At 37.0% G+C, this 26,338-nt stretch overlaps 1 protein-coding gene across 16 annotated transcripts in view; it reads left to right on the forward strand.

Moving 5' to 3' along the window:
- The window catches only part of Ptprk (protein tyrosine phosphatase receptor type K), a 547,270-nt gene that overhangs the window by 480,838 nt on the left and 40,094 nt on the right, over positions 1 to 26,338 (forward strand). For 5 of the 16 annotated variants that reach the window (XM_031380659.1, XM_031380663.1, XM_031380662.1 and 2 more), the window contains exons 14-17: positions 14,761 to 14,899; positions 17,967 to 17,996; positions 23,303 to 23,463; positions 25,910 to 25,945. In XM_031380659.1, coding sequence (XP_031236519.1) covers positions 14,761 to 14,899; positions 17,967 to 17,996; positions 23,303 to 23,463; positions 25,910 to 25,945 — 366 coding nt within the window. The remainder of the gene's footprint in view (positions 1 to 14,760; positions 14,900 to 17,966; positions 17,997 to 23,302; positions 23,464 to 25,909; positions 25,946 to 26,338) is intronic. The other 11 variants (XM_031380665.1, XM_031380674.1, XM_031380667.1 and 8 more) reach the window with 6 other exon arrangements.

A 26,338-nucleotide genomic window follows, 5' to 3' on the forward strand; every position in this document is an offset into this window, starting at 1 on the left:
AGAGAGAGAGAGAGAGAAGACTGGGCCTGAACTCACCCCTACTAACACAGCTCCTTTGGCAAGGACTCACCTCCCAATCTTTCTAATCCTTTCAGACAGTTCTATTCCCAGGTGTCTAGGCTTTGAACATATAAGCCTGTGGGGATCGTTGTTATTCAAATGCACCATATCCATCGAGGTAAAGACAGTAGGACCCCTTGGGCTTGCTAGCCAGGACCCTAACCAAAAGCAAGAACTTCAAGTTCAGTGTGAGACCGTATCTCACAAAAATAAGATATAGAGTAAGGAAAACATGTCATGTCAGGGACAAACACATACAATTACTCTGTATCAAGAGGTTCTGGTTTACTTGTACATATATGCAGTAAAATCTTCTTCATGTATCATGGGAAAATAATGATGTGGTATTTGAGGTGAGAAAAAAAGGACATATAAAGTCTTACTTAGATAATCTAGAGAACTTAATTAAAATACACAATCTGAGGGCTAGGAGTATGACTCAGTAGTAGAATGCTAGCCCACCATGCACAAGGACCAGTGTTTGAACCCCAGCACTGCAAATCAAATAAATACAATCTGTGACCTCAGTTGCTGTTCTAGATGTCCAGCAGATTATGTGCTCAGAGTATCTCTGTAGAACAGGTCCACCATGGGGAGAAAACCATTTTATGCACATTGCTGAGCTTATAGCATCTAAAGGCACCCACTATTCTCAATAGAGAAAGAGATTAGGAGATAGAAAAAGGAAGAGAAGGGAGGACACAAAGGAGGGCCAAATGATGGTTTAGTATTCTCTGTAGGGAAAACCTAAAGCTTGTTGCCCTTGAAGCTTTGATCTTTGGACTGGCAATGGGAGTGCATAGCTTTTGGCCTGAACCCATTGGTACTTCCTTGATCCTGGTACAAGTAGGTGCAAATTCTGTTTAAAAAGCATGATCAATTTAGGCCTGCAGGAGTCTCACAGACTATCTAAAGGAATTATCTCTTGATCAGAGGTCACCAGGCATTCTTGAAAGTAAGTCACTGTGAGAGTTAGCAAAAACAGCACCCAAATCCTCCCAGGACTGCAGTTATTGACAATGGAGTCAAAATATAAAATTGCTGCATACAAAGCACTTAGGGGGGAAAAGTATGAATCATAAATATTAACAAGATGTTGTCATCAGTAACTAAACAAAGAACTATATTCCAACTGAACAGAATTTATAAGACAAAAAAAAATAATTGTCCAACTTTAACTGAATAGATGTGTCCATAAGCTTTATATTCCTGTGGCAGATACCCAAGAGAACAACATAGTGGGAGCCTTTAACTTGGCTCAGTACTTCAGAGGCTCTGCCTCATGATTCCTTAGCTCTCTTGCTTTTGGAGCGGAGCACAGTGAGGCAGGAAATGATGGACAGGACATGTGGTGGGCAAAGTGGATAGAAACTCTGGATAGAAACAAACTGAGAACAGCATACAAGACCAGTCCAGGAATGAGGTAAATCTTTCCAGGGACTCGTTCCCATCAACCTAGCCCTTCCTCCCAGTAATGATGTAGGAAGCCATTAATTAGGTTAGAGTTTTTATGTTTTAGGCAGACTACAACCAGATGTTCTCCAAGCTTTCAACAATGAGCCTTCTTGGGAAAGGGGAACGGGGAACAAAGTGTAGTAATAGACCTAGAAGCAGAGATGTAAAAGATAGATTATTTTTATCTAAAGATGTCCAAAGTGAAATCTATGAAGGTGAACATGCTCAAGAAAAGAAGAACCAGTTCACAAAAACATGCTACCTGAGCTATGTCTGAGGATGCGAACATATGAAGTAGGAGGTTTTATTTAAAAACAAAGAAAGAAAGAAACCCAAGATAATTGAGTCTTGAAGGCCGAAGTTGGAAGAGAGAGCTCAAGGCAGATTCATGAGACACCTTATACATAGAACTGCTGTGTTTGAGATGTTGGACAGCATACCATGGTTTCATTTTACTCATTTATTACATGTCAGTAAAATTGGAAGCTTAGTGAATTCATATGTACAATCAAATGTTTGCTTTTAAAAGGAAAATGAAGCAAAAGAATGTTTTCTACGTTTTTTACCCTTGAATATACTCCTGAAATACGGCAGTAATGTGTATGTGAAAAAATAATTCAATTAATTATTTTGAATTTTTGCAACACTTTGTGCTATTATCATTGAGCAAAAACAAATCTGAAAATCTACCTTAAACATCATGAAATTATTTGTAATAGTAATACATAATTTTATTTTATAATTATTTTAGCTCTTCATGAACTTCTGTTCCATTCTCTTGAAAACACAAATTTTCAAGAAAGTTTCTCTGTTAAATAAGAAAAATACTTTCGAACTCAACACCAAAATGTATGACATGTGGCTGTTTTCTTCCTTCACTGATAAAACTCTGTGACTGACTGTTCCAAGAGTGGACAAATTTCACCACAGATCATGAGATCAAGATGACATCAAAGGATCATTGAGTTAAATAATAAATACTTTAAGGTGCCCTAAGGCTTAGAATTCCACAGCAGCAGACTATTTAATTAATAACATGTACTTTACAAAACCCATTATTATCTATTTATATGACAGAATGCTAAAATTTTTTAAAACTACTTTTTAAGTGATGTCAGTTTGCTCATTCACAGGTTTTCTTTATTATTTTATGGGCTTAAAAGGCTAAGATGTAGGTTACATCCATCCCACCTGCTCATAGTTCTATCACAAGAGTTCCGATTTATAAATCCTCTTCATGGCATTATTCACTTGAGATCCCTTAAAGGTTCATTATATATAGGACTATTTTAGGAGTTACTATGTCTAGCTGGCATGCCATCATCTTGGAAATGTGGTATTATATCCTAAGGATGACTGCAGGTAAATGTACCTTAGGGTCTTACTGGTTTGAATGTAAGTGCCCCCAGTAGTTTTAAACATTTGAATACTTGGTTTTGGTAGGTTTGAGAGATGTGGTCTTGCTGGAGGAAGAATGTCTCTGGGAGGGAGCATTGAGGTTTTAACTACTCTGCACCATTTCTAGTTCTCTGTCTCTTCTTCATGCTTGTGGTTCAAGATGATGTGAGCCCTCAGGTTCTGCTCCAGCCTCAGATCAGCCACCTCCTTTCTCTACTCTGCCACCATAAACTCTCACCCTCTAGAGCTGGAAGCCTAACTAAATGTTTCATATAAATCATCTTGTCTGCGGTGTTTTATTATGATAGCAAAGTAGTACAAGACTCCTTGCATTCCTCATAAATATCTAATTATATGAATGTGACCTTGAACTAGCCCAAGATGCACAAATCCATCTCTCCCATGTTATTACTTACGTAATGCAGAAATCACTTTCTAGACTTTCTATTATTTCTGGGAGCCAACAGAGCGATTTCATTATAGTATCACATTTTTAGCTACTGTAGCTCTACATTCTGTACAATACACGATAGGCATATGCTTGGTTCTCTTTGCCTGAGTATCTTAGCTTTGTGGCCTATATTCTGGGTAACTTTTTCTAGTCTAAGGACTTACTGATAACATGTCTCTCCAAATATAATGAAAATAACTAAGAATAAAAACATCATACCCAATACCAAAACCCCACGTTGTTTCACCTGGGAATTTACTTATACTTGGCTGGGTGGTAGTTTGGGGCAGAAAGTGGAAACTTCCCTGTGATGGAAAGGATAGGGATGATTGGATTCATCCCAAGCTACGTCTAGAAGAGTAAGATCCAATAAGTGCTTGTGTTTTGAGCAAGGCGTCTGATGCCCATACCATTTGTTTTATGTGTGAGTAATGCCTGTCTTTCATTTACTCAGTTACTATCTTTGTGTTGTGGCTCCTTACCAAGCCCAGCTAGTCATACAATTCTGGAAAAGTATTCATGGTGTTCTTAAGGATTATCTTAAGAATGGGAAGCTATTAGAAGGATATTAGATGGAATAAATATACCATCATCGTATAAGAAGTGTTATGTGTGTTTTGATGAAGGAGAGGCAGGATGCAGAGGAGAGGTAAGTAGTCACTTTGGGGATGAGAGATGATACTGGTCTGCATTCATGTAGCAGAGGGGAAGAAAGGGAGTAGAAATCAGGCACTCAGAAAAGAGTAGGACTTTATAACTAATTGCACAAGAAACAGGATGAGTTTCCATGTCTAGCCTAGGTATTTCCTCTTTCCCCAACTAGTCTTTTCATGATTATAAATAATTTAACCTTCAAATATTAATCAAAAGATAAAGAGAGGAAGAGAGAGAAGTGGAAACTATGTTCCTCCAGTCCCCAGCTTCAAGAAGACAATAGCAGTGTCTGGTGCTACAAGGGGAGAAATTGGAAGAATTCTGCTGTGAAAAAATAATGTAATCTCTCACTTAGAAATGATGCATTGAAGGAGATGCACACACGCAAGGAAGATCAATAATCAGATTTATTGCATGGTTAAGAGTTCAAGGAGATGTTGATCAGGAAAGCATTGATTTGAGAATCATCAGAGTTGATGGTAACCCATGTCATAGAAACTGTAAGATCACAAAGCCAGAAAGTGTGGAAAACCATATATCATGAGGCTGATGCCCTTGAGGGACCCAAAATGGCACCTACTCCCCATGAAATACCAAAATGGGGGAGGGGCATTTATAAAAGAATCATGGAAAGAATAGGCCAAAGTCATGGCAGTGGGAGGTACACTGCCACTGACCTCCCACTGAAAGGCAGTGCAACCAGGAACATAGTCAAGAAAGTCAAGGGCTTCTAACGTTCAAATACAGAAATGTGCCTGTTAAAGTCCAACCACTTGTATGATGCTGCTTCTGTCAGCTTGGTCATGTTTTTCCATGAATCACAGCCAAGAAGAGGAAAAACAACATGATATACCAGGAGGATGTATAGAGATTGAGTGTAATGTGTCTAAAGATGCTGGGAGATTCCCTAGAAGATGCTTAGAGATGTTGTCTGGAACATCAGTGATGAGAGAGGAAAATGGTTGTGTTTGATCCCAGACATTAGAACCAACTTTACTTGTATGTAATTTTATATGACCTTCCTCTTTTTGCCTAGAATAGAAACAATTCTATTATATCCATGGAAAGAAGGACATGGTATATAAACGGGTTTTATATCAGCTACTTTTTTCCTCCCCAAAAAATGCATCTCATAAATGTGCTCAGTAAAGGTAAAATTCTAACTTGGTTTTTTTTTTCTCATTGTGCAAAGAATTATGCCAGTCTAGTCTCCTAAAAACAGGGTATTCTTTGAATACACTCTGGCAAATGAAGTGTGAAAAGATTTATGGCAAAGGAAAGCATTCTGAAAAGGATACTCTCCATTGTCTTTGTGCATTCATAAATTATATGAGACACAGGAGTACAACCATGATAACAGGTTTTGCCTGTCTTTGAAGAAATTAGAAAACTCACACTTAAAAGCTACTATATACTTCTATTTATTAATCTTCTAAAAATGGATTTTTATTTTTATTCTTTGGTTCCACTGTGCAAAACCCTAGAAAAATAAATGTGACTGAAATGTACAGAGGAAACCAGCTGTGTAGGCTGAGTTAGGAAGGTTGCAGTTAGATTCTAGCCTGTGCTATGTGATGAGCTTGAGGCCAAGCTGGAATTCATAGGAAGATGTTCTCTATGCAGAAACATGCCCAAACCAGTAAATTTCCACATTTTCTTTTATAAAAGTACTGTCGGTTGATAATATTAGGAATAATAAGTGATTAGTCTATAGAAAGTTTACAGTTCAGGGAAAATAGATAGCAAGTCATATAAATATGAAGAATCTCATTTGTTTGGTAATTATTTGACAGTAGGATGCACCTCTAAGAGGGCTTAGATTATCACTTTAAAATGATCACATGGATATCCATAATACATGAATTGTCTTAGCACCCTGCACACTGAACACATGGTCAAGCTTAACAGTTTCTTTGCTCAAACATTGACTTTTAGTTTGGACATTCTACTACTGGGAAGTATTTAGATTAATTTATCAGAAAAATCTATTTCTATTAAAACTTTTTAGAAATTCTTTATCCTCCAAATTTGAAATTTCTTGCCCATAATTTTGTGTGAGTTTCACTAATTTAATGACTCAGTGTGGATGGAATTTAAACTTCTCACATTAGTGGTTTCTATCTGACTTTGTATTTGCAATATCTACACTATTTGTCCATTTTTGCATTTATATGAAAAGACTGAGCAGTTCTGAAGATTCTTATAAAATATAGCATATGCTACATGTCACAGCTTGATTAAATTATGTTAATGAGATGGATCTGGCTGGGAAATGACTCAGTTGGTACCCTACTCTATGTACAAGCACGAGGGTCTTAGTTTGGGTCCCCAAGTCATCATTATCCAAACTACTAAAAATCTATCTGATTTCTAACACGTTTCGTGATATGAATCTTAAGAGAGTAGTATGCTACCATGCAATGGTACTGTGCCAAGATAAGGAAGGAAAGAAAAACAGTGCTGGGGTGCTGGGGTTGGGAGACAGCTCTGTTGGTAGAGTGCTTGCAGAACAGGCAGGATGACTGGAGTCCAAGTGACTAACATCCATGTAAAAAGCTAGGGGTGTCAGCACATATCCCTAACCTAACTGAAGAAGTTAAAATAGGTGGATCCCTGGCCCAAAAGAAACTCAGTGAGGAACTCAGCTTTAAAAATAACATCATCGGTCTTCAGGGAGTGCTTTGACCTGGGACTCAGGCAAGATCACCATTTTCTCTCTGATGACTTACTAAGGCAGGACCAGTCAGGAGGCACAAGCCTCAGAAGCTGCAGGGAAGCTGGGACCTTTCTGCCTCCAGCTACAACTAGGAGGGAAGGTGGATTCAAAGCCCTTTGTGTATCCTTCCTGCAAGCAGAGAACTTGTCTCCAGGGAGATCTCTGACCCCAGGACTCAGGAGGGACAGCTGATCTATACCCCTCTGCACACAGGTCTTACCAGAGGAGAGCTGATCTCCCAGAAGTGCTGACACAGGCTTACAGACCCACAGGAGGAAAAAGCTCCAGCCAGAGACAGCAAGAACATCTAACACCAGAGATTACCAGATGGTGAAAGGCAAACGCAAGATTCTTACCAACGGAAACCAAGACTACTTGGCATCAACGGAACCCAGTACTCCCACCACAGCAAGTTCTGGATACCCCAAAACACTTGAAAAACAAGATTTAGATCTAAAATAATATCTCATGACAGAGTAATTCAAGAAGGACATAAATAACTCCCTTAAAGAAATACAGGAGAGCACAGGTAATCAGGTACAAGCCCTCAAAGAGGAAACAAAAAAATCCCTTAAAGAATTACAGGAAAGCACAAACAAATGGGTGAAGGAATTGAACAAAACCATCTAGGACCTAAAAATGGAAGTAGAAACACTTAAGAAATCACAAAGAGAGACAACTCTGTAGTTAGACATCCTAGGAAAGCAATCAAGAACCATAGATGCAAGCATTACCAACAGAATACAAGAGACAGAACAGAGAGTCTCAGGTGCAAAAGATTCCATAGAAAACTGACACAACAGTCAAAGAAAACACAAAATGCAAAAAGCTCCTAACCCAAAACATCCAGGAAATCCAGGACACAATGAGAAGACCAAACCTAAGGATAATAGGTATAGATGAGAGTGAAGACCTCCAACTTAAAGGGCCAGTAAATATCTTCAACAAAGAACATACAAGAAACCTACAGAACTCCAAATAGACTGGACCAGAAAAGAAATTCCTCCCGCCACATAATAGTCAAAACACCAAAGGCACAAAACAAAGAATATTAAAAGCTGTGGGGGAAGAAGGTCAAGTAACATATAAAACCAGACCTATCAGAATTACACCAGACTTCTCACCAGAGACTATGAAAGCTAGAAGATCCTGGGCAGATATCATACAGACCCTAAAGGAACACAAATGCCAGCCCAGGCTACTATACCCAGCAAAACTTTTAACTATAATAAATGGAGAAATCAAAGTATTCCATGAAAAAAAAAAACAAATTCACACAATATCTTTCCACAAATCCAGCCCTTCACGGGATAATAAATGGAAAACTACAATACAAGGAGGGAAACTACATCCTAGAAAAAGCAAGACAATAATCTTCCAACAAAACTAAAAGAAGATAGCCACATGAACAGAATTCCAACTCTAACAACAAAAAATAACAAGAAGCAACAATTACTTTTCCTTAATATCTATTAATATCAATGGACTCAATTCCCCAATAAAAAGACTTAGACTATCAGACTGGCTACATAAACAGGATCTAACATTTTGTTGCATACAGAAAACCCACTTCAGTGACAAAGACAGATATTACCTCAGAATAAAAGGCTAGAAAACAATTTTCCAAGGAAATGGTCCCAAGAAACAAGCCGTAGTAGCCATTCTAATATCAAGTAAAATCAACTTTCAATCTAAAGTAATCAAAAAAGATAGCGAAGGACACTTCATACTCATCAAAGGTAAGATCTATCAACATGAACTCTCAATTCTGAACCGCTATGCTCCAAATGCAAGGGAATCTATATTTGTAAAAGACACTTTACTAAGGCTCAAAGCACACATTGCACTGCACACAATAATAGTGGGAGACTTCAACACCCTAATCTCTGCAATGGACAAATCATGGAAACAGAAACTAAACAAAGACACAGTAAGGCTAACAGAAGTTATGAAACAGATTTAACAGATATCTATAGAACTTTTTATCCTACAACAAAAGGATATACCTTCTTCTCAACACCTCATAGTACCTTCTCCAAAACTGACTATATAATTGGTCACAAATCAGGCATCAACAGATACAAGAAGATTGAAATAATTTCTTGCATCCTATCAGATCACCATGGACTAAGGCTGCTCCACAATAACAACATAAGCAATAGAAAGCCTACATACACGTGGAAGCTTAACAACTCTCTACTCAAATGATAACCTGGTCAAGGGAGAAATAAATGAATTAAAGACTTTATAGAGTTTAATGAAAATGAAGCCACAACATACCCAAACTCATGGGACACAATGAAAGCAATCCTAAGAGGAAAATTCATAGCTCTAAGTGCCTCCAAAAAGAACCTGGAGAGAGCATACACCAGCAATTTGAAAGCACATCTGAAAGCTCTAGAACAAAAAGAAGCAAATTCACCCAAGGAGTCAAGTAAGGAAATAAACTCAGGGCTGAAATAAACCAAATGGAAACAAAAAGAACTATACAAAGAATCAACCAAACCAGGAGCTGGTTCTTTGAGAAAATCAACAAAATAAACAAACCCTTAGCCAGACTAACTAGAGGACACAGAGATAGTATTCTAATTAACAAGATCAAAATTGAAAAGGGAGTCATAACCCTGGAACCTGAGGAAATCCACAAAATTATGAGACCCTACTACAAAAGCCTATACTCAACAAAACTGGAAAACCCGGACGAAATGGACAATTTTCTAGACAAATGCCAGGTACCAAAGTTAAATCAAGATCAGATAAATGATCTAAACAGTCCCATATCTGCTAATGAAATAGAAACAATAATTAACAGTCTCTCAACCAAAAAAAAAAAAAAAAAAAAAAAAAAAACGCCCAGGAACAGATGGATTTAGTGCAGAGTATTATCAGACCATCAAAGAAGACTTAATAGCAATACTCCTCAAACTATTCCACAAAATAGAAACAGAAGGTACTCTACCCAATTTTTTCTATGATGCCACAATTACTCTGATAACTAAACCACACAAAGACCTAACAAAGAAAGAAAACTTCAGAACAATTTCCTTTATGAATATCAATGCAAAAATACTCAAGAAAATTCTTACAAACCGAATCCAAGAACACATCAAAATGATCATCCATTATGATCAAGTAGGCTTCATCCCAGGGATGCAGGGATGGATTAATATACAGAAATCCATCAACATAATTCACTATGTAAACAAACTCAAAGAAAAAAAAAACCATATGATCGTCTCATTAGATGCTGAAAAAGTATTTGACAAAATCCAACACCCCTTCATGATAAAAGTTGTGGAAAGATCAGGAACTCAAGGCCCATACCTAAACATAGTAAAAGCTATATTCAACAAACCAGTAGCCAACATCAAACTAAATCGAGAGAAACTTGAAACAGTCTCACTAAAATCAGGGACTAGACAAGGCTGCCCACTCTCTCTGTACCTATTCAATATTGTACTTGAAGTCCTAGCCAGAGCAATGAGACAACAAAAGGAAATCAAAGGGATACAAATTAGAAAGGAAGAAGTCAAATTATCACTATTTGTTGATGATATGATAGTATATTTTAGTGACCCCAAAAATTCCATTAGAGAACTCCTACACCTGATAAACAACTTTAGCGAAGTTGCTGAATATAAAATTAACTCAAGCAAATCAGTTTCCTTCCTCTACACAAAGGATAAACAGACTGAGAAAGAAGTTAAGGAAACAACCCCCTTCACAATAGTCACAAATAATATAAAATACCTTAGTGTGACTCTAACTAAGCAAGTAAAAGATCTGTATGACAAAAGTCTATATTTCAAGTCTCTGAAGAAGGAAATCGAAGATATTAGAAGATGGAAAGATCTCCCATGCTCATGGATTGACAGGATTAATATAGTAAAAATGGCCATCTTGCCAAAAGCAATCTATAGGTTTAATGCAATCCCCATCAAAATTCCAGTTCAATTCTTCACAGACTTAGAAAGAGCAATGTGCAAATTCATCTGGAATAGCAAAACACCTATGATAGCAAAAGCTATTCTCAACAATAAAAGAACCTCTGGTGGAATCACCATCCTTGACCTTGAGCTGTACTCCAGAGCAATTGTGATAAAAACATGGTGGTATTAGTACAGTAACAGGTAGGTGGGTCAGTGGAATAGAATTGAAGACCCAGAAATGAACCCACACACCTATGGTCACTTGATCTTTGATAAAGGAGCTAAAACCATCCAGTGGAAAAAGGACAGCATTTTCAACAATGGTGCTGGCTCAACTGGCAATTAGCAGGTAGAAGAATGCAAATTGATCCATTCCTATCTCCTTGTACAAAGCTCAAATCCAAGTGGATCAAGGACCTCCACATAAAACCAGATACGCTGAAACTATTAGAAGAGAAAGTGGGGAAGAGCCTTGAGCACCTGGGCACAGGGGAAATTTTCCTGAAGAGAACAACAATTGCTTATGCTCTAAGATCAAGAATTGATAAATGGGACCTCATAAAGTTACCAAGCTTCTGTAAGGCAACTGACACTGTCAATAGGAAAAAATGACAACCAACAGATTGGGAAAAGATCTTTACCAATCCTACATCTGATAGAGTGCTAATATCCAATATATACAAAGAACTCAAGAAGTTAGACTACAGAGAACCAAATAACCCTATTAAAACATGGGGTACAGAGCTAAACAAAGAATTCTCAACTGAGAATTCATACCAAATGGCTGAGAGTAACCTAAAGAAATGCTCAACATCCTTAGTCATCAGGGAAATGCAAATGAAAACTACCCTGAGATTCCACCTCACACCAGTCAGAATGGCTAGGATTAAAAACTCAGGTGACAGCAGATGCTGGAGAGGATGTGGAGAAAGAGGAACATTACTTCATTGCTGGTGGGTTTGCAAGCTGGTACAACTACTCTAGAAATCAGTTTGCCTGGTCCTCAGAAAATTGGACATAGTATTACCTGAGGATCCAGCTATACCACTCTTGGGTATATACCCAGAAGATACTCCAACATGTAATAATGACACATGCTCCACTAAGTTCATAGCAGCTTTATTCATAATAGCTAGAAACTGGACACAACCCAGATGTCCCTCAACAGAGGAATGGATACCAAAATGTGGTACATCTACACAATGGAGTACTACTCAGCTATTAAAACAATGAATTTATGAAATTCATAGGCAAATGGATGGATCTGGAGAATATCATCCTGAATATGGTAACCCAATCACAAAAGAACACACATGGTATGCACTCTCTGATAAGTGGATATTATCCCAGAAGATTGGAATACACAAAGTACAATCCACAAACCACAAAAAACTCAAGAAGAAGGAAGACCAAAGTATGTGATACTTTGTTTCTTCTTAAAAGGTGGAACAAAATACCCATGGAAGGAGCTGCAGAGAGAAACTAAGGAGCAGAGACTGAAGGAAGGACAATCCAGAGACTGCTCCACCTCGGAATCCTTTCCATATTCAATCATCAAATCCAGATACTATTGTGGATGCCAGCAAGTGCTGACTGACAGAAGCCTGATATAGCTGTCTCCTGAAAGGCTCTGACAGTACCTGACTAATACAGAAGTAGAGGCTCAGAGCCATCCATTGGACTGTGAGCATAGGGTCCCCAATGAAGGAGCTAGAGAGAAAAGACCCAAGGAGCTGAAGGGTTTGCAGCTCCATAGGACGAACAACAATATAAACTAACTAGTACCCTCAGAGCAACCAGGGACTAAAACTCCAACCAAAGAGTACACGTGATAATGGGACTCATGACTCCAGCTGCACATGTAGCAGAGATTGGCCTAGTTGGTCATCAGTGGGAGGAGAGGCCCTTGGTCCTGTGAAGGTTTTATGCCCCAGTGTAAGGGAATGCCAGGGCCAAGAAGTTGGAGAGGGTGAGTTGGTGAGCAGGGGGAAGGGGGAGGGAACAGGTTTTTTTTTCTTTCTTTTATCAGAGGGGAAACCGGGAAAGGAGATATCATTTGACATGTAAATAAAGAAAATATCTAATAAAAAAATAACATCATCACTTGAGCAAGATATAACACTCCCATGAACACACACGCATGCAAACACACAAATACATACAGAGAGAGAGAGGTGGGAGCGAAAGACAGGCAGGGATGGAGGGAGAGAGAGAGACAGAGACAGAGACGGAGAGTCCAAGAGACAGAGAGACAGAACCAGAGAGCACATCTAAGAAGAACAGATTTTCCAAAGCAAATTAAGTTAATTCCATAAACCAGGTGCGTCAGAGTATCAAGGGATTATCATCTCCATCCTGTGAAAGTGTAGTAAAGCGACAGATCAGAGACTTTAGTGAGCCAACTATAGAAATTATTCCATAGATGGATTTATGCTTATACCATGAGTAGGCGTATGTATACATTCATCAAACTGCTCAAGAAGAAGAAATGCTAGCACAGTTTCAGTAGGATTGGATGAACTGCAAGCAATGAGATAGTGGTCATTTAGTACGCTTGTCACTTTCTCCTAATTAAGGAAGTTCCCTATAGCTGTGATGCTGGGAATAGCCATGCCACTGACCAGCAATCTTCCTGCATTTACACAGAAAAAGGCAAGCTGCGGACTTGTAGTCTCTGTTTGAGAGTAATAGTGACTAAGCCATTGGAATATTTGATCCTGTGAAAGTGAAACAAAGGTAGTTTGCTGATCTATTTAACAAACGTAACCAACACTTTTTCAGATGCTAACTTTCTGTTTATATTTAAAGTAAAATGAAACAGTATTAGTGGGAGATATGTTTACATCATCACCATCATCGTCATCATTTTAATTTGAAAAATTATGTTAACCTCGTGCCAGCAACTTTCTGGTGGAAAAACAAATGGAGGAGACATTAAGATACATAGAACGTGGGTGTTGGAGCAAAAAAAGCCAAATGAAGAACTAAAGGGTTGGAACAACAATAGATGGATAATTTTCTAAAGAGAATAGACATACTGCCCTGGAGATATACAGGCTCAGTGCAGACCTTGATAGTGGCATGTTCCTTCAGCCAGGGTCTCTGAACTCTTAAGTACAAGGTACTGTGATTGACAATTGAAAACAGTTTTCCAATATATTTAATCCATAGAACTCCCTGGCCTTTGTGGTGCATATTCTCAGCAGTTGAGGCCACAAACCTGGCAACGGAGAAGTGCTATGTTACAAGATAGAAGATGTATTAGATCCTGTCTGTCCTTGAGTGATTCATAATCTCTCCTTGATTCTCTAAGACTCGGTGGTTTTGTATCTGTAAAGTACTGATAACAATTGTTTCTTTGCCAGTTTCACGGTAAATGAGGTCTTTCTTCAGAGGCTTTCCAGGGCTTATGTATTCATTAGAGTCTTCTCTTTTAATTGTGGACATGTGTGAGGGCTGAGTGTGATTTTGAGAAAGTAAAAGAAGTAAGGGCCTGAAAGGATCAATAAAAAATTAATCTTCTTAAAGTCATTTCCCACATTTATCAACTAGTCAAAAAATGTGAAATATTCCTGGGTATATTTCCTTATGTTTTTCCCTTCTGCTATTTATTTTAACTTCTATAGTGGATTATAAACTAATTCTTACTAGCCTGAAGCTCCCAAGCCCTCTTATTCAGGCTTCTGAGTCCTGGAATTATATGCAGCTACATGGGCCACCATACCCAGTTAAGCAGTCATTTTTAAAAATGAAGTAAAAAATGGTAGCTTATATCTGACGCCATCTCTTCCTAGTGTAGCAACTGTAAAAATCTTGTTCTGACTTTTTAAGGGACTTGAAGAAAACTAGCCTACCATCCCCTTTAATCATAATTTCTTATTCCTTATGTTAAAACAGAATAGCAAAGTAAAACTGAAAATAAAGATTTTTACCCTAACTTAGCCCAAAGACTCTCCTGCTGTAGAACAGCTCTTTTCTGCACCCGCCTTTTCAGGTTAGTGCGATTCAAGCTTGTTCTCCTCTGGCTGTTCCTGCCTCTAGGCAAGCTTCCTGTGAGCGAAGAGGCTTCCAGTCACCTATTTCTCTGCTTCCTTTAGCAGCAGCAACAGAAGAACCAGAAGTGATCCCAGACCCGGCAAAGCAGACAGACAGAGTGGTGAAAATCGCAGGCATCAGTGCTGGCATCCTAGTGTTCATCCTTCTCCTCCTGGTAGTCATAGTAATTGTGAAAAAGAGGTAAGGTCTGATACTGTCCTGTATCACACACTCAGATATGTCACTGATTTTTCATGTTTTCCCTCCAAGCTCTTTGGCAAGTTCTTATTTGGGCTTTTTAAGTAAAGTCTTAAAAAAAAAAGCTCTTTGATGAGCATAGAGTTTGGTTAACATTTGTTTAATGTAAAACTGTAAATTTCTTGAACTTTAGAGATACATGGGAAATTGAACTTATTTTAAGTGTTATTATTAAGCATAATGAAATTGATTGTTATACAGTTATGGTACTTGGGCCAAAGTCGGAATTATTTTTATTTTTAATTATTTTTTAAATATGGGTTGCATATGAGATATGCATCATTTCTTCAATTAAAAATGTTGCTTAATGACATTGTATATTAAATATTCACTGATTAAATTTTTTAAAAAGGAAGAGTAAATGCTTAAATTGAACTCTATCTTTTACACTATATCAGCTAATGTTGCCACCTCCTGGAATTCTATAAAGATATTATGACTTCCTGGAATTTAAACTTTTGTATTCTGGGGATAAAAGTCTAGTCTTGCTCAAAAGCATTTTAGACATACACATTTTTTATACTTTGAGCTACTTGATCATTATGTAACTTGTCAGAATCTGTAAGTCATTGTCTTTGAAACTAGTGTGGCACTTCAATCATTCCAATCATGAATTTTAGATAATTCTATAATTTGGAAGCACTTTAGAAAAAAGAAAACAATTTTTACATGTAGAGTGCATTCGAAGAGCTTCATATGTACAGGTGGTGGTTTTGCTTTTATAATTGTATTTATTGTTTAATAAATAATGTTGCTTATATTCCATGAACTTCATAGTGTGCAATTATTATTGCTTTTTACTTAAAACATTAATATTATGGATAAGACTCATATGTTAATCGCAATTCTATGAGCATCTATTTTAATATATTGCCTCTTTACAATTGTCCCCGGAGATATATATGTTGGAGAAGACACATCTGCATTAGAAACATTAGGTATGCACCACAGTGTTTTGTGTTCAATTAGCTACATACGTGCTTTTCCCAAACAGTGCTTTCTCTTTGCTGTCGTCTACTTCCTCTAGGACTGGTAACCCCTCCTAGGCGAGCCAGGACTGGTAACCCCTCCTAGGCGAGCCAGGACTGGTAACACCTCCTAGGCGAGCCAAGATTTAAGTACTTTAGAAACACTGTTTCCAATAAAGATCAGTAAAATCATGGAATAGAACCTTCAGACCTTACTTCTCTGTTTAATTTAGGTTTGTACTTGGAGGGTGAAGAAGTCAAATGGTTTAGAGAGCTAACTTAGCACTGCTTCATCCTTAAGTGGAGTGTCACATCTGATTGGATGCATGAGAATGACTTCTGACTGTGTCCTCCTCGAAGTGGAATTAAACTTAGTTGTAGTTGTTCTTTATATGAAGACTTACTTCATTGTGATGGATTTGTACTTGTAATGACAAGTGAAAACTAAGATCCTTCCAGTTGCTAAGCCTGTCACTAAGGCAAGGATGGGGAGGAGGTAACAGTCTCTGACAGCTCTCTAAAGTCACATACCTTCACTGATGCTCTTTCTGGTTTACACTGTCAATGATCAGATCAACAAGCATCCATTAAGTGTTTCACATTTAAGTTTTCATAATTGTTATACTGGATAGAAAGTCTCCTGAGCTTTCAGCTCCCTCGGCAACACTTATGTGACTGGGGAATACCATTATCTTTTAGAATAGATGAGGTGTTTGCCACCTTCCGAACTAAATCATGCTTGGATTACTTTAACTCCTTACTCACGGCAGCACATTTGTAAAGGCTTCGACCCATAGGTGGTTTCTCTCTCTCTCTCTCTCTCTCTCTCTCTCTCTCTCTCTCTCTCTCTCTCTCACACACACACACACACACACACACACACACACACACACACACACACACACAAACATGCAGACATTCACATTCACACATACACACCCTGTGTGAGTTAAGCAAGAGTAATTTATTAAACCACAAAAGGATGTAGCAGCCCTGGATGTGACAGAGTTTAGCTTAAGGTTTTGTGCTATTCTGTAGTTTCCTTTGACTATAGAAATCATAATAACAATAATGGAAACAAAAATCTTTACCTTCTCAACACCTGCATTTTCACAAGAAATTGTAAAGTTGCTTTAGATTATCCCTCACTGGGAATAATATATGTAGGGATATTTGCGTCATTGAAAATAGTTCTATGTGTTTGGGTTGCAAAAGAGAAGCTTAGAATTCAACCAAATAAAACTTTACAGCTGAGATTACAGAGAAAGTAGGTTCTTGGGCTATGAAAGGGATATTGTACTTTTCAGAACACAATGTCATTTATTTTTCAGTTTAATCACTGTTGAATTATTTCAAATATATGCCATTTTTCATTGTGTATATTATAAATGCAGAGCATGAATACATTACAACTTCCTACATCAATTTGAAATCATGTTTCAATACAGTAAATGTTTGTGTATACCATGGTCACATGCATCTACTGTGGGAATACCTTCATATATATGTAGCCTATGGTACCTGTCTTCACATGACGTGTATATATTGTGTACCATTAAGATACACCCAATGTGTAAGATATAGGTGTTACTTTGCACACATTAGCATCATAATTTTATCTTTTGTATTTAAAATAAATTGCTATATTTAGTATACACATTCTATCCACAGCTGCTCCATCTGTCATGACTTTCAGATGGCAATGGATGATAGAACGCTTTAACTGCATGTTGAAAAACACACAATCCATTTAACTTTTCAGTTCTCTGGCAATATAAGAAATGTCAGCATGTTACTGTTTTTTTTTTTCCTAATTCTGTATTACAAATTTTATTTTTTGCTGCATTATCTGTATGTTTAATCGCATGGCAAAAGAACGCTAACAACGCATGGGCAAGTACAATGCAGAGCCTAAGAAGCCAGATTTCATTTTGTTTCGTTTTCTTTTTAACGCACATTTTTCTGCTCTCTTGGATGTGATGGAGTCATGCTTCTCATTCACCATTGCTTCTCTTTCCCACTGTCTGTGATCTGCTTCCCAGGAGGAGCTACTATTCTTACTCCTACTACCTGTAAGTAGAAAATGGGTCATTACAACTTTACACTTGTCCAAAATGCAATAGCCCTTTTCAAAAAGCCCACAGAAACAGTGTTGTCAGTTTGGTAGTCCTTCAAAAATTATATTTTCTGGATGCTAAAATTATAGAGTATTATCTCTTTTGATAATCTTTTTTAAAAGGGATATTGTGTTTCTGTATGTTCAGCTACTTTTAATTTTTATTATAATTTTTCCATGAGTAGCTTTATCCTACAGCTAAGAACATCATCTATTTACTTATGTCAATTCTATACCCTTTTAGCAATATATTTATGCATTTGGTAACAAATGTGGCTTGAACTCCCTACTCTAGAATATGTATATATACTATATAATATTGGATTATATTTGTGAAAATGAGCCCAGGGAGATATTTGTACAGCATTCAGACTGCCCTCAATGGATACAAACCAGATCAGGCCTGCATGTGTGTAACGTCACTTTATATATTTTCCAATATTTTCCAGTTACTCAAAAGGGTCATAATGTACAACTATCCTTGCTGACCATTAAAACTGTTAATATGGTCTCATAAAAATAAACTGATAAAAGAGAATGTAGTTAAGTAGGGCAGAAACATTTTGTAGAATGGGGAAAATGAGTTTGTTTACTATAGTCTAAATAGAGACTTTATGAAAAAAGTCAAAAACAAAACCTGTGAACCGACTTAGGAATCACAAGACCAGCATAGAGAACACTGGCCATTCAATTTCCTGAGTCATCTTCGGTTGACTTTGTTGGATAGCACTGTGCAAGACTCGAGGATTGAAACTGTGTTTGAGGCAGACAGCCTGCAGTGTCTGTATGATTAGGTAAGGTTTTAGCCAGCTTTACAGCAAAATTTTATGAGTCAATCACTTCAACACAACACTGCCAATGTTTTAAATATTACAAACATTTGGCTTCCTACAATCTGCTAAAACAAGCAGGTGCAAAATAACAGTGCTCTTAGTTTATTGTGATGAATCATAATACACTTGTTAAATTATATTTGATGACACCAATAGCAATTAACTGTACCATTTCATACAATGATGGAGTTCTTTTCCCCTTTATGGCCCACCCATACATCCACCTGCAGAAGTTTATGCTGTTGGCTGCTTTGATAATGAAAATCATTTACACATCTGTCAAACTCAAGTACTCACAAAATGAATTGCCTAACTGTCCTGAACTGTGCATTATGTGTGCTCATTTCTCAGGGGAAGACAAAACAGGAGACACACTAAAATCAATAAGTGTTTAGTTACAAGAATGTCAATAAGCCTACCATTAACTGTCAATGTATCTGTATTAGAATACGATTCTAATCTGAATTAGAATGGGTGGGGCAGGGGACACAGTTAACATCACTCTTCTTGACATCATAGCAGATTATTACTGTTGCTGTGATTGACACATAGAGCTACTGGTACTTTAAATCCTAAGTAGACAAAAATGTGACAGGGATATACACTTTCAAAGGGTACTTAAATTTCTAGGGATACTAGCCTCAATTTGATTTCTTTTATAGAGGTAGGAATAGAATGGAACTCAAATGGAAAAAAGAACTATGATATTTGATCTTATTTTCATTAGCATTATGTTATAGTAACTTTTTTCAAATGAAAACACTTATTTGGTGCTGGTGTTAACTCATTGTGTTTCACAGTGCCCTGATTGAAAGCCTAGATCACAGGGTTGTGTGAGGATGGAGGTATAAGTGACCATCTGGCTATGCCTACTTGACTTTACAGCTACTCACAAAGGTTGTATTGCAGCATAGTTTGTTTATTACCTAAGTTGATGAATCTGAAAAGTCCTTACTCAAACACTTTCCAATTTTAGTTCTTAAAAAATACTTTTTAAAAACTTTGCCCATTCATGAAATACATATAGAGTATTCCTTTATAAGTCTTCTAAGTTTAAAGTTGTCATTTCCAAGCTGGGTGGTGGTGGCGCACACCTTTAATCCCAGCACTTGGGAGGCAGAGGCAGGCGGATTTCTGAGTTCGAGGCCAGCCTGGTCTACAGAGTGAGTTCCAGGACAGCCAGGGCTACACAGAGAAACCCTATCTCGAAAAAACAAAACAAAACAAAACAAATAAAGTTGTCATTTCCATTGGCCCCATTCTGCCCATTTTTAAATTTTTAACATTGTTTTGGATCCATACTTCAAATTATACTTTTTCATTCAAATCAATTTCTCATGCTTTTAAAGGAATAAACCAACCTTACCCAAGAAAAAAATGTTTAGAGAAAGATTACAAGTTTTATTTGTTTATTTTAAGAGAAGATCTTGCCATGAATCCCAGTTCAGGAAGGCCTTGAATGTTCCTGACTAAATCAGCTACTTCTGACTCCTAGGATTAGGATTGAACACTACCATATGAAGCTAAAACATATAAAACTTTATATGGTACCATATAAAGCTACCATATGAAGCTTTTCTCTGCTGCTTCAAGATGTATAAATGACAGCATATCTATGTTGTATTTGTGTAGTTTTCTAATGCTTAGCAAACAGTGTAGCCAGTATTGTAGGCTTCCTAATGTGGCCATAAACACAAATGTAAACAGCTGGGTATTGTGTAATAGTTGAAGATATGGAATGAGGGCATTCTTCATTGCTTATTAGATAAGCAACCTTGGGCAAGTTATTTAACTCCCCTAAGCCTCAATTAACTCATCTATAAGATAAGAATCATTAAGCAGTTTTCAGTGGATTGATCTGAGAATTAATTGAGTTAACCAATGGAAAGTGCCAAGTATACAGCAGACAAATTTAATCTCTTTAACAAGTATTTATTGAGTGCCTGCTTTGTGCCCTAACTATTCTTGCTCTGGTGTCTTGGTGGTGCATGTGATCTTTCCCTTTATTGAGAACACAGTGAGTAAATGACTAAAAAATACTGTCATGATAACGTGACAAATGTTGTCTCAATACATGAACATGTTACTACAAAAATCACCTGAATTAGGTTGTGCGTGGATCAGCCACAGCAAGCATTACCAAGAAAGTCTATTCGGAGTCACAGTGAATAGACACTAGGCAAGTATTAAAGACTAAAGCATGCTGCAGTCTTAAAGGAAAAAATTCTTTTATGATGGTGAACTATCAGGAAGTTTGGAATGTGGATATATGGACTGATGGTGTTTAGCGTTAAATATTGTCTTTAGAAAATGAAATTATTGAATAGTACTAGCATTTCTATTTTCCTTATGTCAATTTAATTATAACAGGGGTATCATTGCTCCCAATATTAAATAAATAAGTTGTTCGGGTTTTAGAAAAATTAAACCAGAGGCCAGAAAGATGGCCCAGGAGTTATAGAACACATTGTACTCTTGCAGAAGACTTGAGTTTAATTGCCAACACCCATGTTAGGCAGCTTTCAACTGTGTCCATAACTCCAGCTCTATGAGCATCAGATACCTCTGGCCTTCAGAGGACCTGTGCTCATATGTGTACTCATGTACACACTCACTCACATGCACAGGCACATACATGTACACACCTTTAATATAATAAAAATACCTGAAAATTGTAATGAAAACTAACTTACCCATCCTGGAACATTGCTGTTATTTCTAAAAATTCAAATCATTTTCAACATTTGTGTCAAGTGCCAGGAGTCCTTAGAACAAGTTGCCCTCAAACTGTTCCTCATTCCTCACACAGCTCTCATATCCCTGCATGATGTCTCATGTCTCTGTCTAGATCTTTATATTTCTACAGACTTTCCTCTCAGCCTGTAAAGAAGTGTTGGTAACCCTTACTGTGTGCAGCAAATGTTGTCACTGAGTGATGGTATTAATGGTGGGGACTGTGTACTGATAGTTCTGGTGGTGCTGCTGGTGGTAGATAATATTCTTTTGTCCTTGTTTTTAATATGCCTGCTACTCACTCTATATGAATGATAGGTGTCCATCAGCAAAGCACGGTTTATGTCTGCTTTATTCTGTTGGGATTGAGATTTAGTTTTTGTGTCCTATATGTTGGTTGTGTGCCCCTTTGATCAACTCCTACAATACTCAGAGGAAAATAAACTAGAACAATTCTCAGGCTGTACAAAACACTTTGAAAGGAAATCTTGTGGGCATAAACTCCATCTATTCCATGAGCCTTTGTAGTATCTGTGGTATGTTTAGTAAAGACAGTAATGGAGACCAGAAGAGAATGTCCTACCACTGAGGTAAGAACTGCTACCATAAAGTGAATAATACAGTTTATGCTGGACAGTGGTTTATAGTGCCTCTGGTAAAGATGTTGCCTGGTGTGTGTGTTAACTCTTTTATATACCATTAGTAGATCTTAGTTGCATGTTCATGAACAAGACAGAGAAACATAAATATGTGGGTTGTTGGAGGTGTTTGGTTGGTTGGTTGATTTTATTTGGTTGGTTTTGTTTTAATGTGGGAAGCAAAAGGGTCAGTATTTGTGTCATTTGAAGTGGTAACTCTAACTTCTACAACCCTAAATAACTCTGCTGCTACATTTACCAGACATTTCTCTAATGGGTAGTATGCATGAAAAGTTTAAAATACATATTAGGATTGGACCATGTCAGTCCTCCAAGCCGATGATAATTGACATTAAACCTCTATATAGCATTTTCCAATTTTCCCCAGCATCTTTCTTACACAGCATATGATTCAGTTCCATCTCTTTGTAAGTATTTGAGTCACATCTGGCTAGGGTTTATTTTAAAGGACTTTGGACTAGTTTTGATTAATACTGTGAATACTCTGCTCTGTGTACCTATGCTCTGTGTGTTTGTGGATTTTACTTACGAACAGCAGAGGAGAGAATGCCCCTTTTGCTTGTTTTAGCTGACAGCTCTAATAAAGCAAAGTCATGTTGTTAACAAGACCATCTAGAAGTTGACCAATGGCAGTCCTCACTTAGGAGGAAGGCTGGAACTTAAATTTTTTAAAAGTTTTTACATAAATCATCTGTGAATTAACTTTTCTTTAGAAGTGTGTTTATACTCTTGTTGAAATGTTTTTATGAAAATTATTTTATTTTTAATAGTCTCATGTATATGCACAATGTACTATGATTATTTCCATCATCCAATACCCTCATTTTGCCCTACTCTCTTTCCCTTGAACCCAGACATAAGTAGAAGAAATAGTGAGACTCTTGGTTTGAAAATGAGAATATCAAGAAGCTCACAAATAAGGTCATGCTACAACAATGAGCCAACGTTAGGAACAGTTCTTAGGTTTTCTAACCTGTGTCTGTAGCCTTGTCCTCAGGTCTCACACTCAGGCCTCCCTTTTGTATTTGCTTTGGCAGCAAGCTTGCTAAGAAGCGCAAAGATGCAATGGGGAACACACGTCAGGAGATGACCCACATGGTGAACGCTATGGACCGGAGCTATGCTGATCAGAGTACCCTGCATGCAGAAGACCCCCTTTCCCTCACCTTCATGGACCAACATAACTTCAGTCCAAGATGTAAGTTATATATTAAAATGTCCATTAATGCTTTTGAAACAAGTGCATTTAATTTTACACAATTAACTTTTGAATAATGAAAGAAGAATTTGGAGAAGCAGTTAGGGAGAGTAAAGTACAACTAATGTTACTATGGAATTTACCAAAACACATGTGTTCAGTTTTGGTACAGGGTTTAGTTTAACTTCAAACTGGGGATTTTGTTATGAAATCATAAGAAACATGCAGAGCATAGAGCCATACAGACAGCATGTGTCACTGAATTATGTTAAAATATCATTTTCTATATAATATTTGTATATGTTATTTATATTTTTTCTTTATAGAAAATAAGGGTTCATTTGAGATAAGAAGAAACAATGATTCTTTCTAGGCATTAATGGCATAAGTAATTGTTTCATTAAGGAAATCTAGTATTAGTCCTGAAGAACTCCAATGCCAAAAAGTTAAGCAGAGATGGGATGGTAAGTTCATGGATAAATAGCTTACCAGACAGGCATGAAAACTAGAGCTCAGAACACCAGAATGCTCATAAAGGACAGGTAGGTGTGCCCCCACCTGTAATCTTAACACTTGATTGGCATTCAGAAGTGCAAGCTGACTAGCTAGAATTGCTGGAATTGGTAAACTCCAGGTTACTAAGAGAACCCATCTCAGTGCATTAATAGAAAAGAAATTGAAGAAGCTGTATAATATCAACTTCTTTGGGCATACACACACATATGTGCTCACACATGGCAACATACATATACTCACATACACTATACACATAAGAAAAAGTTTTAACTACATAAAAGATTGATCTTAAATTTCTAAGTGTAGAGTATGAAATCTAAAAGTGTAGTTGTATTGACTGGCTTGCAAAGACTGATGAAATAATATTTGCATTCATTTCCCCACCCCCCCACAAATAGATTCTTCCAGCATTATTAATGTTGACCTATGAAGGAAGTGCTTTTAAAAATGTCTCTATTGAAGTCCTGCTTAAGCACAGAGGATTTGAATAATTGCATAATTTGAATATCCTATGAAAATTATTCCCTTTCAAAGTTCTGTGTTTATTTAAATTTAAGCTAATGTGCCTAATTAATTTCTTTAAATTTCCCAGTAAAATTGATGCTAGAGATGGACAAATCAAGTTTGTCATTAGCACTTCATATACAAGACATTTCTGTAACAGGTCTGATTCTAATTTGGTAAACATTCATATAAGAGTACAAGAAGTAAATAAAACAATTCATATTTCTATGCAAACTATAAACACAGGGAATGGTAATTTTACACAACATTTTAGGTTATAAATGTATGTCATTTCAGAAAGGGGATTTTTTTTTTTGAAAACCTTTAACTTGATGAAAAATTTCAGTAATTGTTGGCTTTGAATGTTGGTTGTCATTTTCCCGGTGTATATCCATACCAAATGAAGTTAGACATACTGTTAGTTATTTTGGAATTCAGTTATAATCATGTTAAGGACTATCTAGCCTATTTTATTTTTATTTCACTATTAAGATTGAACCACAGGGAACTACATAAAAGTCTAAATTCTATGACTGTTGGAAGAAAGTTTTCTTAAAATATGAGTGTATCATCTCTTTGAGTACTTGATTCAGTATTTAATTGATTACAATTCTGAATGTATTTCTGTTCCATAGATCCTTCTGTTTGTTGCCCATATCAGGACCTGACTATAAAATGTCAGTTTCTCAAAGTGTAACTATAAATACCCAGTTATGAACTTAAAGGAAGGATTAAACCAATTTCTCACAGTTAGCTGGGGAAAAAAAAATGAATTAGAATGAATATAAGATCTTTATTTCTGTAAGTACCTTATACTTGATAGATCTAAAATACATGGTCCCTTTCCCCTAATTTTATCATCTTTATAATGTCAAGCTAAATAATCTGGCTTTTTAAATTGAACAGAGGCCTGAACAGATACAGCTCTTTTGATGTTTTACAATAACTCTGCCAGGAAAAAGAGTTTTACCCTTGCAAAATACAAAATTCAAAGCAAATTGTATCCTTGTATTTTTAAAGAAAATACAAATCAACTATAAAAACTTATTATAAGAGTACACATGGGGGAACTCATGGCTCCAGCAGCATATGTATAGCAGAGGATGGCCAAGTTGGTCATCAATAGGAGGAGAGGTCCTTGGCCCTGTGAAGGTTCTATGCCCCAGTGTAGGGGAATGCCAGGGCCAGTAAGAAGGAGAGGGTGGGGTGGTGAGCAGGGGGAGACAGGAGGGAACAGGGGATTGTTTTAGTTTTTGTTTTTTTAATTTAATTTAATTTTTTTTGGAGGGGAACCTGGGAAAGAAGCTAATGTAAATCAAGAAAACAACTAATAAATTTTTTTTTTAAAAAAAAAAGGTATAATAATTGTAAAGAAAAATAGAACTTAGTGCCAAACCTTCCTTCATAAGCTCTGTTTTCCCCACAGTGCCCAATGATCCACTTGTGCCGACTGCTGTGTTAGGTGAGGCCTCAAATACTTATCACATGTTTTTATTTTATTTTTTCGAGTGCATCACAACTCTTTGCATAGGCTGTATCTTGTCCACATAGCAACAATTTGCCTTTTGGTAAGTGTCTTGCCATTTCAGATAGACTGCCATAGTCCAAACATATTGCAAACGTTTCAATATAGACAGCCCTGTTAGCTTTAAATGGAAGGCACCCTGTTTAGAACAATACACCAGCTTCTACTTCTATTGGAGTTGAAGCAGAATTGCCCCTAATGGATGGCTAATGTGAAATGAACCCAGATACCCCATTCCCAAGGGCCAAGAATATCTGAGCAACTAGCAGATGTGGGAAATCAGCTTTAGCTAAGGGATTTCCTAAGCCTCTCTAACTTTACTAAAGATGC

The sequence above is a fragment of the Mastomys coucha genome, unplaced genomic scaffold (assembly GCF_008632895.1).
Source record: "Mastomys coucha isolate ucsf_1 unplaced genomic scaffold, UCSF_Mcou_1 pScaffold2, whole genome shotgun sequence".
NCBI lineage: Eukaryota > Metazoa > Chordata > Mammalia > Rodentia > Muridae > Mastomys > Mastomys coucha.